This window comes from Neltuma alba, unplaced genomic scaffold (assembly GCF_004799145.2).
Source record: "Neltuma alba isolate B1F8T4 unplaced genomic scaffold, ASM479914v2 tig00003893_pilon, whole genome shotgun sequence".
Taxonomy (NCBI): domain Eukaryota; kingdom Viridiplantae; phylum Streptophyta; class Magnoliopsida; order Fabales; family Fabaceae; genus Neltuma; species Neltuma alba.
The window spans coordinates 738,707-752,691 of NW_021633470.1; the positions used below are offsets into that span (position 1 = coordinate 738,707).

Consider the following 13,985-nt stretch of genomic DNA (forward strand, 5'->3'; position numbering starts at 1 on the left):
TTAAATAAAAAATATTTTTTTACTATAAAAGAAGTAATCCCTTCATCTCTTTTCATGATTCCCTTTTAATGGCACTTTTTATTAAACTATAATTTTACAAGTAATTTTATGGTATATAAAATAAATATGTGAAAAATTTTTTATCTTAATTTATAAAAGTATTTTTTAAAAATGATTTTGAGTAATTCAAATACCCCTAAGGTTGATCCAAAATCACGATTCTGATATAACTTTCATGAATGGAAATTGCGGGGCTATTCTTAAATCTGAAGCTCCTTGATATTACACCCTTTTCATTTTTTTATAAACAAATTTAAACATAGATTAAAAAATTTGTTAAAATTGATTAAAGAGAATAAATATGTAAAAAAATTAAAATCATTTTCTAAAATACCTTTAAAAACAAAAAAAAATGATAGTTATCATTTATAAAAAAAGACGGAGTACTTCTTGTTTTTTTTTTTTTTGTCAAAATGACGGAGTACTTCGATCATAATAGCTTAGTTGGCGAAAACCAAAAAAAAAAAAGGATCCCAATGATTTAGCATGAACCCCCAGTCCCTGCGCGCCTCAACGGTAATCACAAAAGTAGAAAGGAGCAGCAAATATTACTAGTAATTGAAATGGCCACGTTTCCAGCCAGAAAAATTAGTTAGAACTTATTTTTAAAAAAACAAAAACAAAAATATCCCCGCAAGCACGCCACTGATCTCACTATTCACTAGGCCTTAAGCTCAAACGCAGACCACAGGCAGCGCCTGGGTTCATTTGAGAGGCTAATGGAGCTTTCCCTTCCTCCCGACTCTCCACTTCGTCACTCGCTATCCACACCCACCTTCTCCATTCATCATCGTCATCTCCTTACCCTGTTGTTCCCTCTTCCCCGTCGCAGACGCATCAAGAATCCGATTTCCGGATTACGATTCTCGCCTCCCACTTCATGCGTGGTGGAGGCCGATGCCTCAGTGCCCGTCGCTATCACTGCCCCGGAGCACGCCGGCGGCAAGATGGTGATGGAGCTCGTGGGTGCTTTCAACGAGCTCACGGAAAGGATGAATGTCCTGTCTACCAGCTCCTCTCGTCTTCTTTTCAAGTCTCTCAAGCTGTCAATTCCCATCTTGCAAAGTTTGCCTCTTGCTCCGGATGGTCGTTCTCCACTTTCCAAGGCCTTGTCTGTGGCTATGGTTCTCGCTGATCTGCAGGTGGTCTTGGCTGTCGTTACTTCTGCTTCTATGATTTTCCCTGAAATGTTAGCTACTGAGGCTTCTTTAGTTTTTGGCTCATCGCTCCCTTTGCTATTTGTTGGGTCTACTCTTCCGTGCTCCTCTTCTCTTTCTATACGTTTCTTCATACAAATTATAGGTGCATCTAGATGAGAATTTACTAGCTTTACTGGATATGTACTATAGTGCCGATGTTCCGCCCCCAGATAAAAAATGACATAATGTTTTGGTGATTTGTTTTCGTCTGATATAGCCTTTCGGATTTCTACAGCTTCGACTCCCTGGCTGTGGGTTGGAGCAGATAGAGTCTCGTTTTATCTTAAAACCTCTGGAAATTTGTTCCCAGCTTAACATGTGTCGCATCTCTTCTATTCCAGAGTTGGACAGTATACCTTTCAAAAGCTTCATTATGCTATCTATTATCCTCCCGTCAAATTTTCACAAGACCTTTTTCAAAATATTTTCTTTTATATAGAATATAATAAAGTATTTATGAGCATTTTCAAAAAATCCCATTCATAAATTTGCGCTACAAATACCGTTTTTTCTTTTTCACAAGAAAAATTAATGATTTTTTTTGGGGTATAAATCAAGAATCTCGTCAAGTAAATTTAATTACACCTTAATCTGTGCCATTAAAAGGGTATCATGAAAAGGGATGGAGGGATAAATTCTTTTCTAGTTATATTGAGACCTGGTTCTTTAACGCACTTGTTGAGACTGTTTTGCTTGTCATTGTTATTTCATTGCCATCTGTTGTTTCTTTATGGTAAATGTGACTGCAGATGGATGCCGAAGTGATCTCAGCTGGAATATTGAGAGAGGTGTGGGAGGCAGGCGCAGTATCTATAATTGAAATACGAAATCAGATCGGTGCCGGTACTGCTCATCTGTTGCATGAAAGTTTACGTGTGAGGAACATTCCATCCAGCGTAGATGTTCTAGATGATGATAACGCCGCAGCATTAAGAAAGTTCTGCCTGACTTATTACGATATTAGGGCTTTAATTTTAGACTTGGCTTTGAATCTTGACATGATGAGACATCTTGACTACCTTCCTAGATATCAGCAACAGATCCATTCTCTAGAAGTTATGAAAATACATGCTCCACTAGCTCATGCAGTAGGAACTAAGTACTTATCACTGGAATTGGAAGACCTCTCATTTCGCTATTTGTTTCCTTATTCTTATCTTTATGTGGATGCATGGTTACGAAGTCACGAGGCTGGGGGTAGATCTCTAATTGATATATATAGGGACGAGTTGCTGCAAAACTTAGAAGCTGATGCGTTGCTTGCAGCCATGGTGGATGATATCTCAGTTAAGGGTCGCTATAAGAGTCGATATAGCACAATGAAGAAGATTTTGAAAGATGGTCGGAAACCAGAAGATGCTAACGATGTGCTAGGACTACGAGTGATATTAAATCCCAGGCCTGGAGATGATACACTGGAAGTTGGAGAGCAAGCGTGCTACAGGACTCGCCAAATCATCCAATCTTTATGGAAGGAAATTCCTCATAGGACAAAAGATTATATTGCCAAGCCCAAAGAAAACGGGTATAGGAGCTTACATATGGCAGTGGATGTGAGTGACAACGGGAGGGCCAGGCCACTAATGGAAATACAAATAAGAACAACTCAAATGGACAGTTTAGCTGTTGGCGGAACAGCATCCCATTCATTATACAAGGGGGGCGTTACTGATCCAGAAGAGGTAAGTGTTCTTTTGGAATTAAAATTGAAGAATATCAATGAAAAGACAGCTGTGGTTAGAATTGAGATGGCCCCTATCTTATGGCTTTATAAGAAAATTTTTGAAGCAATATCTTCTTTACATAGATAAAATTTGAATTTGGGTGTGGGAAGAGTCAGTCATATCAGTCCATTTGTCAGTGTACACTTATCTTCTTTAGGTTATTTATAAATATGCTCTGTTATAATTGTATCTGGAAATTACATGCCATCGAATCTAAAGAGAAGACAAAAGTAAATCAAGTTTTGGTTATTTGGTTGTTGATGATAGGCAAAACGTTTAAAGACCATTATGCTTGCCGCAGCTGAGCTGGCTGCTCTGCGTCTTAGAGATCTTCCAAGTGCAAATCTTAAGGGAATAGAGATGGACCAGAGAAATAGAGTATTTTACCTTCTCGACAAAAATGGTGATGGTAGAATTAGCATTGAGGAACTTACAGAGGTAATGGAGGAGCTTGGTGCCCCAGGGGAAGATGCCCGGGAGATGATGCTGCTCCTTGATTCAAACAGTGACGGTTCCCTGAGCTCTGACGAATTCGATAAATTCCAACAACAGGTGATTAGAAGTTTTGTCATGGATAAATCATTCTTGGGTTTTTTTCTTTATTTAGTTTTTTCCAGATTGATTTATGTACATCTACGTGCTTTTTGTCAGAACTTTTACGTAGTTGTAGGTACTTTCTTGATCACGAGTCTGTCGCCGGATTATGAGTGCCCAAATTTTTTGTAGGTTGAGATTGTGCGGAGTTTAGAGGTTCAAGACGAAGAATACAAGAAAATGTTAGGCGAGAGGCTTCATCCTGCGGATGAAAGTGGTTTGATTCAGGCATACAGCAAGGAGTTTGGCAACAGGCTTGCCAGCTAGTGCCGCCTCTTCCTCTTCCCCTCCCCTTCTTCATGTAGCAATTTATTGCCTCGGCTGCTATTTCTTTTCGAGCTCGGGCTTGGATGATCTACAGTGATTGAACCCTCCTATCCTTGGAAACTGGGAACGATGAGTGGCCCATTTGTAAGTCCTCTATTTTTCATGTATAAAAATTAACTGTACAGTGAAATTCCTGTGTGATAGAGAAATTGTTTTAAGATGTCACAATGGGAATCTGATAGATAACTTGCTGAGTCAGTGAATTGCGTCGTTCGAGCACCAGTAAGCTTCAATGATGGGATAACTGCAGTAAAGAGAGAACTTGGCTCGCATCATGTTGTGTTATAGATTTTTTCACTTCATTCGTAATATCGCCTGTATTTCAATACATTGATACATGGATGAACCTCAGCTTCGATGGTGCCGTATTTTTCTTTAATTGGTTGGCATCCAGAAGTTGTGTGCAAAATTTTTGCTTCAAGTATACAGAACAAGTGCAGGGTCGCTATTTTCAGAGTTGGTACTCTTGCTATGCAACTTGCATTTACACGACTAGCTTGCCTCGTTTTTTCGAGGGGTCGACCACCAGCTCGTTATTCGCATCTGAGTTATGCAACTATGTACATAGACAACTGACCTAGAAAAAAATCCTTATATATACATTCATCATATGACTTTGTTAAGTCTTCTCTCCGATGTCTCTCGCTTCTGATTTTACATGCGCCTGTCTCGGGGCTACTGCCAAATCATCTGATAGTTTGTTGCATAGCTGCATATGATATTTACATAGGCATCAACACTTGCTTTGTCATGGGAAATCATTTTCAATACAGTTTTTTAGCACTGATCACTTTTGTTATTGATATTTTGCCGTGGAGCCTATTTTATTTTAGGGAAAAAACCACATAATCTTGTTTCAAGTTATGGTTGAATTAACTAGACCTTTTTTCGGCGATGAAGGCCTACTTGTCAAAAATGAAAAACAGTAATACTTGGTGAGAGGGCAAAAAAAATCACCTGTCCATACACAGAAGAGTCTCCGTACGATTTACTTAACTCTACCACGTGCAAGGATGGATTTATTTCAAAACCTGTCATGTTGAAATGTGAATGGTTTCGTATGTGGGAAAAACTGAACAGATATTGATTAATAAACATTAGTTTAGCACGTTTATATACTCGAGTCTAAACAATCATTACCTCTGCTGCCACCGATAGGCCAATTTACATAGGCATCAACACTTGCTTTGTCATGGGAAATCATTTTCAATACAGTTTTTTAGCACTGATCACTTTTGTTATTGATATTTTGCCGTGGAGCCTATTTTATTTTAGGGAAAAAACCACATAATCTTGTTTCAAGTTATGGTTGAATTAACTAGACCTTTTTTCGGCGATGAAGGCCTACTTGTCAAAAATGAAAAACAGTAATACTTGGTGAGAGGGCAAAAAAAATCACCTGTCCATACACAGAAGAGTCTCCGTACGATTTACTTAACTCTACCACGTGCAAGGATGGATTTATTTCAAAAACCTGTCATGTTTGAAATGTGAATGGTTTCGTATGTGGGAAAAACTGAACAGATATTGATTAATAAACATTAGTTTAGCACGTTTATATACTCGAGTCTAAACAATCATTACCTCTGCTGCCACCGATAGGCCACCCAGACCTCTGTGCGCCTTATTCTCTTGTATCACTTTCAACTGAAACATTGGCATTATATTAACAATTTGGCTCAGCCAATATTTCCCCTATTTTTACCTATGGTGGAAATAATAATATTTCGTGCATGTCTAGTCCCAAGTTGTCGTTATATTCGGAATGAAAAGGACGATATTTCTTGTCTATCTTTCGTATTATGTGGGATTTGATGAATCAAATTCTAAAAATAGGCAATAATACTTACTTTTCCATTTTTCTTCTGGACTCTAAATCCCATTCCTGTTCCAATATCTTCAATCTTTGCGATCAGATCTTTTGCTGCATGATTGGATGTAAATCTCATCTTCCTCTCAGAAACATCCTGGGATTCAAAGCATATTGCGGATTGATGATGTGTAAATTTTCTCACAAAGTTTTTCAAGCATCAAATGACACAAGGAAGCAATGCTTAGAACATAACAAATATCTAACCAATTAGCTTTGATCCTCACCTCTTTCTCAAAGAAGCCTGAGAGATCTAAGCATGAAGACATTGCTATCAACTGAAATGCATTGATAAGGGTTGATGAATCAGGACTCTTCTGTTCTGCTTCACGTGGCTATTACAAAGGGAGTATTTCTGAGATACAGCCAAACAACAACAGGAAGAAGAAATTGACAAGTAAATAATTTAACAGTGTGTACCACGTCACGGGTTGAAAAGGCTTCATCGTCGGTGCACGCATTCTTTTTCTCTCCCTCTTCTTCGTCCTCAGGATTTGATGGAACATTTTCGTGCCTGAACCACTCATCTTCTTTGACGCCGGCCAGTGTTATCCGGGTAAGAGGATTGGGGTCAAGAATCCTCCTTAGCAAGTTTTGGGCACCAGGTGATAGCCATTTTGGTATCCGGACATCTCCTTTGGATATCTATATTCCCTCCAAATATAAAAGTCAGTTGAGGACCACTGAAGCAACCATATCATCGGAAGAACCGGAGGGGCAGAATTTGAATACCTTTTGATAGAGAACGGCCATGTTCCGATCTTCAAAAGGAAGATATCCCGTTAGAATTACAAACAAGATAATACCACATGACCATGTATCTGATGTTGCACCTTCATAGCCTCTATTAGCAAGGACCTCGGGAGCAACATAGCTGGGACTTCCGCAGGTTGTGTGCAGCAACCCATCGGCCTGAAAGTTTCACACAAGATATGATACTCTTTGACTTTTCCTTCAGTTGTGGGTTGAAAGAATATCAAATTCATATACCCTAATGTGCTGGGGCAAAGCACTGAGGCCAAAATCGGTTATCTTTATGTTGCCTTGGGCATCCACCAGTACATTCTCCAGCTGCAACAAAACATAAGCATCGTATTTCTTAAAAATGCTATCCATGTAGTCCGAGAAAACGTTTAAAGCTGCACAATCATGTTGCTAATTAGAGGACTGAGAAACGAGGAAGAACCTTAAGATCCCTGTGGAAGACACCTTTATTGTGACAGTAGCTCACACCATCAATTAACTGTTGGAAAAGCTTCCTGCCTTCAGCTTCTTTAAGCCTACCTTTGGATGCCTGCGAACACAAATAGCGTGTTAATTAATCCAATGCTATGCGGTGAACATAGAAATAATCAAGCAGACGGCCCTTACAATTCTGTCAAACAACTCTCCTCCAGCAACGTACTCCAAGACCATGTAAATGTTCGTTTTGCTAGCTAAAACCTGCGTAATCAGTTAGAAATCATTGTCAGAAGATTTCGATATTTGATAAGATAACTGCAAACGCGACATGGCACTTATTGCCCTTTCTAGTTACGTGAGGGCTTGTAGCAACTTAAGCAAAAGACTAATGCATTCATCTTTTCTGAGCAAATATAAATAGTTCTAACTAAATCAATTGTCGGGGGCCACCAGCCTTTTTTTTTTTTTTTAATTAAAATATGGTCATAATATAAAGGATAGATATTAATACACTCCCGGAAAGGGGTTATAGACATATAACCTCATTCGCAGAACTGCCACATGAAACTCACACGGTAAGCCTTCCATAACCAATTAGTTATTCCCACAAACCATTAATTGTTAAAACTTAACATCTGGACCTTGGACAGAGAGCCCATTTATGACTTGCTGAGTATTATGATGTGCAGTTATTTCGTTGTTTATATTGATACAGAGCATACAGTAAAGAAGGCCTGGAAATAAGTATCAAGAATCAATTTGACAGTGAAAAGGGATATTCCGGATGTTAATCTCCCGAGGGACGCAAATATAAACGGAAAATTAAACGGAAAGCATAAAGTCCGCTTTGTCTTTGATTTTGCCTGGACTCTAGAAATCAGAAAAATCATGTTCCTCAAGGCAGAGATTCACGCAAACATAGATATAGGAGGCAAAAACTTATTTGGGGGGGAAAAAAAAAGAACTGGGATAATCCAAGTTAGTGGCCTGATTAGAGCAAAGCTTTTACTCAACATCTCTGCACGGTCCATGAACAGGATAACCGAGTGGGATGAGAAGAAAAAGGAAGATTTGGATGACAGGAAGGCATTAATTAATGGTCATCAGAAGAGGGGGTGGGAAGATGATAGGACGGTACCACTCGTGTAATCTGACGACGTTGGGATGCTTCAGAAGCTTGAGGGTGGCTATCTCCCTCTTTATCTGCAACATGTGTTTGTTATTAAAATTTGAATGAAAACCCAGAAGAAGGGGCTCATGCAGAAGAGAAGAGAATGAGAGGAGGAGACCTGATGAGCGATATTGAGGTGAATGATCTTGGTCTTGTCGATGATCTTGAGGGCAAAGAGTTTATGAGAATCGATGTGTTTGGCCAATTTCACCTTTCCGAAGCTGCCACTGCCCAGAGTTGTGCCGATTTCGTAATTGGCAAGCCTCATTCCTTCTTCCTTCTCCTTGCGGGTGTTGCCCAGTCTTAAGATGACCATTGTCGTGATTGCTGATTCAGCTATCTTCCTCTGTGACGCCTCCTGCCTATTTCACCACATTTCCGTCAAACAAGCAAATCTACACCACCTCGCTCCCTCCCTCCCTCTCTACATATATAGTCATAGGGCCACAATTTTACTATTCTCCAATTTCTATCGTGGCTTTTACTTATTCTCAGTTTTTTGATCCATTATACTACTATTATTTATTTTGCCGCGCTGGCCCTTCTTTCCTGGGCACTTGTCTCCACTCTCCCCCCGCATCCCCCCCCTTTTTTTTTAACTACCCCCCAAATAATCATCTTTTCATAGCTGACGATTCTACTTACTTAAATTTCATTAATATTTTTAATTGTAACTACGTAAAATTTCTCGTTTTTTAATGCTCAAAATATAAAATTTTAATGATTTCCGGTTAGAATGTTAATAAATAATTAGAACGACGTTTCATCACCGGACCGTTATCATGGTTTTCCTATTTGGTATTGAAAGTGTACGTAGACCGAAAGTAGGACTGCTCATCTAAGGTTAATTCAAGTGCTAAGGATAAGGTGAGACGTAAGGAAAGGCTAAAAATTCAAATATACGTATGTTGACTAAAATTGAATAAAAATATATTTACATTGCATTTTTAATATTTATAATTTTAAACTAATTATTAATTAGGTTGGTTGAATTTTTTCTTGTGACAGATTTATTTTCGCTGGTTTTCATTAGATCAAACTGAACCACGTACTATTTTTTCCCCATCTTTCTCATTAATTAATATTTTCGTTGATTTAGCCATTACGCGCATTTAACTTGCAGTAACGCATAACAAATCAACAGTTGCCATTTGACTTTTTATCCAAATTTTTATTTGACGTTTGCAAATAGTTAGAGAATTGCGCAAATAATAGCTGATTAGGTAAAATTTTAAAAAGTTTGTTAATTGCGTGACTCGTCATCCTACATTTGGATGCACATAGCTGACAAGCAATCTTAATTATATATTCATTAATACGAAATGAATCTCCCGGTCAAAAAATGCACAATGAATCTGATGGAACTGGCTTTCACCCAGAAAGGAAAAAAAAAAAAACTGATGTGAGGGAATTAATTGAATCGTGTCACGTCTTTAGTGATTTTAAAAAATAATTAGTTTACCAATGGTCATTTACACTAATCTCATCTTATAGATATGAATGCCCTACGCAATCCAAATCGTTCTTGCCAATCCAGGCAATCAAGTTTCGTCCGAACCTCCCCAAATGAAAATCGATCGATAATGTGAAATGACCATTCTTGTCGAGGCTTGTATTTATAGCATGCTGTTATATCTCATGTAGAGTTTGAAAATCTTGATTCCTCACGTGGGCGGGAAACCAATAGGCACACCTTGAAATTTGGTTTGTCAACCGAGTTTGTAATATCATGCAGACTAATTAAAATATATATTTGGTAGTTCAGTTTCAGTCTATAAAGTGTATTTTCGGCCATCTAGTCTTAACATCTCTCGTTTAAGGAAAAATATTTTACTCATCAAATTTACATGATGGCCAGCAAATAAATATGGTAAATTATAGAATATAGCGACGCGCATGATGTTGATTTGATGAAAATGTTTGGAAGGCAGGAAAAGCGAAAAAGATATGGCGAAGATTTGTTGAAGGGGCCGGGGGAGTACAATAAATGTTGAGGGGAAAGGAGGCGAGATGAAGATGACAAGCAGCGTAAGTGTATGGGCAAGAATGAGTGTAGGAGGCAGGTGCAGTGCCAGGGCTGGAAAATGAAATACTCTCAGCTCTTGTCCAATAATATAATGCTCGTGACTGCAACTTGCCAAGCTCCACAAACGTAACTGTTGATAGAAGGATCAGGTTTGAACGCCTCTTCCATCTGGCCCATGCATGCACCACCACACCCACACTTGCATCACAAGCTTCCTTTCCGGATGCTTGCCTCTTTCTCACCCTACCTCTTTCCTTTCCTTCTTTATTACTCTCACACCTCCCTGTCTCTCAATATCTTACCAAACTGTACTGCTTCCTATTATTATTATTATTATTATTATTATTATTATGCTCCTCTCTTCCTTTCTAAGATCCATCCATCCATGACTGCAGCATATTGCCACAAATATTGATATGGGCCAACATCACCGGGAGTAGCCAGTGGTGGGTAGGGCTCAGAATGGGCTATTGGACTGGGGCCTGTTGCGGGGTTTTGACGGATTGGTTGCCCTTTTGTGCTGCGATGCCATTACTGGAGAACCGTAGTTGGGCTCTGAATCCCCATCTGGCTATGCAACACAAGACGCTACCCCGATGATCAGTAACGAGAGCAGGAGGAAGAGAAGTGCAAAGGTCGGTGATTATTGCAGCTACCTCAAATGTTTTAGAAACCATGCAACATATCAAACGGATACAAGCACGTGTCGAGTGAAGTATAGTATAGCTAATAAGACGTCAAACCCACCAAGCAAACAGCTTAACCAACTGGTATGCACAAAAAAGAAGGATTATGAGGTATGGGACAATTCTGGAGGCACAAGCAGCTCACAGCTCGGCATCACGGCCTTTGCCGCCAGGGGTTTTGACGGATTGGTTGGCCCTTTTTGTGCTGCGATGCCATTACTGGAGAACCGTAGTTGGCTCTGAATCCCCATCTGGCTATGCAACACAAGACGCTGCCCCGATGATCAGTAACGAGAGCAGGAGGAAGAGAAGTGCAAAGGTCGGTGATTATTGCAGCTACCTCAAATGTTTTAGAAACCATGCAACATATCAAACGGATACAAGATACAAGCACGTGTCGAGTGAAGTATAGTATAGCTAATAAGACGTCAAACCCACCAAGCAAACAGCTTAACCAACTGGTATGCACAAAAAAGAAGGATTATGAGGTATGGGACAATTCTGGAGGCACAAGCAGCTCACAGCTCGGCATCACGGCCTTTGCCGCCAAATTTATCCTTCAGTTGCTGGGAAGTTTTCTTGGCGGCCTCGTAGTTGGAGGCAATGTTGTCCTTAGCAGACTCCAGTGCCTCCTCTGCTTTGTCTTTTGCCGTCTCATAGCCCTCCTTAGATTTCTCCTTTGCCCACTTCAGCTGCTCCTCTCCTCCGTCTTTGCCTGCCTCTCCTTGTTCTCCTCCATTGTCCTCTCTCCCTTCTCCCTCGCAGCCTCCTTGGCTTCCTCTGCCCTCTCCGACGCTCTTTCCTTCGCCTCTTGTGCCATCTCATACGCTTTTCCCTTTGCTTCGTTCATTTTCTCTGATGATTTATTGGCAGCCTCTTGCGCCTTCTCAGCCGCTGAACTGGCCTTGTCTTTTGCAGAATCCCCAGTGCCCGTTGCTACATTCTTTATGTATTCCTTCACGTCCCTCATCCTCTCTGTCGCCGCATCTTTCACGTACTGACCTGCCCCTGCTCATCAAAAGCCCATTTTGCGCCAAGTCGGATTTATCATCAGTTTGCATTCCAAGTACTCAGACTCGCACAAACAAGCAGACTCTGTGTCAGTTCACCCTGAATATTTTTCATACTATGCCTATTTACCATGCATCAAAAGCTTGAATATTATATCTATTTTTCTCTTCACGAGCATTCTAGAAACAACATCGAGCGTTAAAGAGACGAGTTTACCGACCAGAAGCGACGTCTTGGACCTTGTCCTTGGTTTTCTGAGCAGCGTCAGAGGCATATTGCTTGGTCTTCTGTGCAGCGTCACTCGCATAATCTTTCGTCTTGTCTGAAACATCAGTGGCATAATCTTTGCTCTTCTGAGCCGCATCGCCCGCATATTCATAGGTCTTCTGAGCAGCATCCCCGGCATATTCTTTTGTCTTCTGAGCACCACCTCCTGCGTATCCTTGGTCTTCTGAGCAGCATCGCCCGCGTATCCTTTGGTCTTCTGAGCAGCATCGCCCGCGTATCCTTTGGTCTTCTGAGCAGCATCGCCCGCGTATTCTCTGGACTTCTGAGCAGCGTCCCGGCGTAATCGCCGGCCTTCTGAGCAGCATCGCCGGCGTATTCCCTGGACTTCTGAGCAGCGTCGCCGGCGTAATCCTTGGCCTTCTGAGCAGCGTCCCCGGCATATTCTTTTGTCTTCTGAGCACCACCACCAGCGTATTCCTTGGTCTTCTGAGCAGCATCGCCCGCGTATTCTTTGGTCTTCTGAGCAGCATCGCCGGCATACTCCTTGGTCTTCTGAGTAGCAATCGCCGCGTAATCTCTGGTCTTCTGAGCAGAATCGCCGGCATAATCTCTGGTCTTGTGAGCAGTGTCACCGGCGTAATCTTTGGTCTTGTGTGCAGCGTCGGTGGCATAATCAGAAACTTTGTTAGTGTGATCATCGTGCTTGAAGCCAAGGCCTTCAGAGATTTTCTCTTTAGCCCACTCAGTCCACGACTCAGTGGCTTCTTTTCCCTCTTTGGCCGTCTCGGCCACCTTCTCCCCAGTTTTCATAGTCTTGGCTTTGGCTTCCTTATAATCATGAGCTTCCTCATTGTTGGATGGCATGTGGCCCGCACTGGAGGAGTTGCAATGCAAGCCAAACATGAGAAGCCACACCGTCAGAACCAGGAAAACTACCCTCGAGCCCATGCCTATTCGAATCACCCAAATAACACAATCAAAGATCTAACGTTGGAGACTCCTAATTTGAAAACTGTCCGCTGAAAATGCAGTTGGCGAACGGGTTTATAAGGGAGGGAGATGGTGGGGGCGATGAGGAGGTTACGCCACGTGGAGTGGTTAGAATGATGAAGAACTACGTGGCAGTTTTGAAGAAGCAAGGTGTCACATTTTCATGTCTTTGTTTTAGTACGGCTGTTTCCGGAACGGATGCGTGTCGGGGAGTGGATGGAACAGAGAGATGCACCGAATGAGTAAGAGGATAAGTAATCCGTAGTTTATTGTGACTGCTTCGCATGTTCAGGACACTTTGGAACTGAAGGGTGCTTGGGTTGTTAAAAAGTAGTTCTAAAAAATACTTCTCTGCAAATTAAATTAAGATAAATTTTTTTATATATTTATTTTATAAATAGTAAAAATATTTTTCAAATTATTTTATTTTATATATCACGGTCTCTTTCTCAAGAGTGCTGATTTATGGCAAATAATAATATAATGTCATTATAAAATTTTATTCAATTTATTGTAAAATAAATAAAAGGTAACGATGATAATAGCCCATGTAACCAGCGGAGGAAATCTTCAAAACTCGAAAACCAACCGACAATGTCCCTTTTGGAATGCTCGTTGTTATATATCCATGATGTAATCGAATCAAAGACACTGATAGCTTGACTCCGTGCTGAGTAATTCCGGAGAATCCTTCTGCTACAAATGCGCAGGTTTTCTTTTCAGTTCGAAATTTAAACCTCAAACCACACTTTATCAACTAAGCAATAGTAACTGTATTGGCAGGCAGGATTTGGCTTTGTTCTCAGCTTATACGGTAGTGAATGACCATAATGATAATTACGTATAGAGCCAATCACCCCTCTTCTCCTTCCCTCTTCAAATGTACCGTTAGCATTTAACGTGAATGTCGAGCCCCC

The 13,985-nt window shown here is 40.6% G+C and overlaps 3 protein-coding genes across 6 annotated transcripts; 1 reads left to right on the forward strand and 2 right to left on the reverse strand.

Annotated features, from left to right (window-relative positions):
- Positions 1-744: 744 nt before the first annotated feature.
- Positions 745-4,363, forward strand: LOC114742910 (probable GTP diphosphokinase CRSH, chloroplastic). Of its 2 annotated transcripts, XR_003739924.1 has the most exons (5): positions 745-1,202; positions 2,009-2,941; positions 3,251-3,535; positions 3,710-3,988; positions 4,087-4,363. XR_003739924.1 is itself a non-coding variant. In XM_028931134.1 (4 exons), exons 1-4 carry the CDS (start codon positions 780-782, stop codon positions 3,842-3,844), a joined length of 1,776 nt encoding a protein of 591 aa, XP_028786967.1. In that variant the 5' UTR covers positions 745-779; the 3' UTR covers positions 3,845-4,360. The 2 variants fall into 2 exon arrangements, 1 of the variants encoding a protein (XP_028786967.1); XM_028931134.1 differs by having other exon boundaries at positions 3,710-4,360.
- Positions 4,205-8,596, reverse strand: LOC114742913 (CBL-interacting serine/threonine-protein kinase 1). 3 transcript variants are annotated; one of them, XM_028931137.1, is made up of 12 exons: positions 8,246-8,596; positions 8,099-8,159; positions 7,146-7,219; positions 6,961-7,068; positions 6,765-6,845; positions 6,507-6,686; positions 6,195-6,419; positions 6,002-6,052; positions 5,755-5,871; positions 5,489-5,551; positions 5,304-5,378; positions 4,205-4,613 (listed from the first exon to the last, which is right to left on the reverse strand). In XM_028931137.1, exons 1-12 carry the CDS (start codon positions 8,441-8,443, stop codon positions 4,524-4,526), a joined length of 1,323 nt encoding a protein of 440 aa, XP_028786970.1. In that variant the 5' UTR covers positions 8,444-8,596; the 3' UTR covers positions 4,205-4,523. The 3 variants fall into 3 exon arrangements, with proteins under 3 accessions (XP_028786970.1, XP_028786969.1, XP_028786971.1); XM_028931136.1 differs by having other exon boundaries at positions 6,002-6,109; positions 7,146-7,217; positions 8,097-8,159; positions 8,246-8,594; XM_028931138.1 differs by lacking the exons at positions 4,205-4,613; positions 5,304-5,378; positions 5,489-5,551 and having other exon boundaries at positions 5,558-5,871; positions 6,002-6,109; positions 8,246-8,594.
- Positions 8,597-11,236: 2,640 nt separating this feature from the next.
- On the reverse strand, positions 11,237-13,077 carry LOC114742948 (late embryogenesis abundant protein D-29-like). Its single transcript, XM_028931178.1, is given in 5 exon segments — positions 11,237-11,587; positions 11,590-11,847; positions 12,071-12,292; positions 12,295-12,409; positions 12,412-13,077. Coding segments are annotated over 5 exon segments (1,440 nt in total). The 5' UTR covers positions 13,027-13,077; the 3' UTR covers positions 11,237-11,357.
- Positions 13,078-13,985: the final 908 nt, after the last annotated feature.

Bases quoted from the DNA above. Each gene is read 5' to 3' on its own strand.
- LOC114742913 (XM_028931136.1), bottom strand. From the start codon at position 8,443: ATGGTCATCTTAAGACTGGGCAACACCCGCAAGGAGAAGGAAGAAGGA. The intron at 7,069-7,145 runs GTAAGGGCCGTC...TTGTGTTCGCAG, and splicing joins GAGAGTTGTTTGACAGAATT to GCATCCAAAGGTAGGCTTAA. The intron at 5,552-5,754 runs GTAAGTATTATT...CCAATGTTTCAG, and splicing joins TCCAGAAGAAAAATGGAAAA to TTGAAAGTGATACAAGAGAA.
- LOC114742910 (XM_028931134.1), top strand. From the start codon at position 780: ATGGAGCTTTCCCTTCCTCCCGACTCTCCACTTCGTCACTCGCTATCC. The intron at 2,942-3,250 runs GTAAGTGTTCTT...TGTTGATGATAG, and splicing joins GCGTTACTGATCCAGAAGAG to GCAAAACGTTTAAAGACCAT. The intron at 3,536-3,709 runs GTGATTAGAAGT...AATTTTTTGTAG, and splicing joins TCGATAAATTCCAACAACAG to GTTGAGATTGTGCGGAGTTT.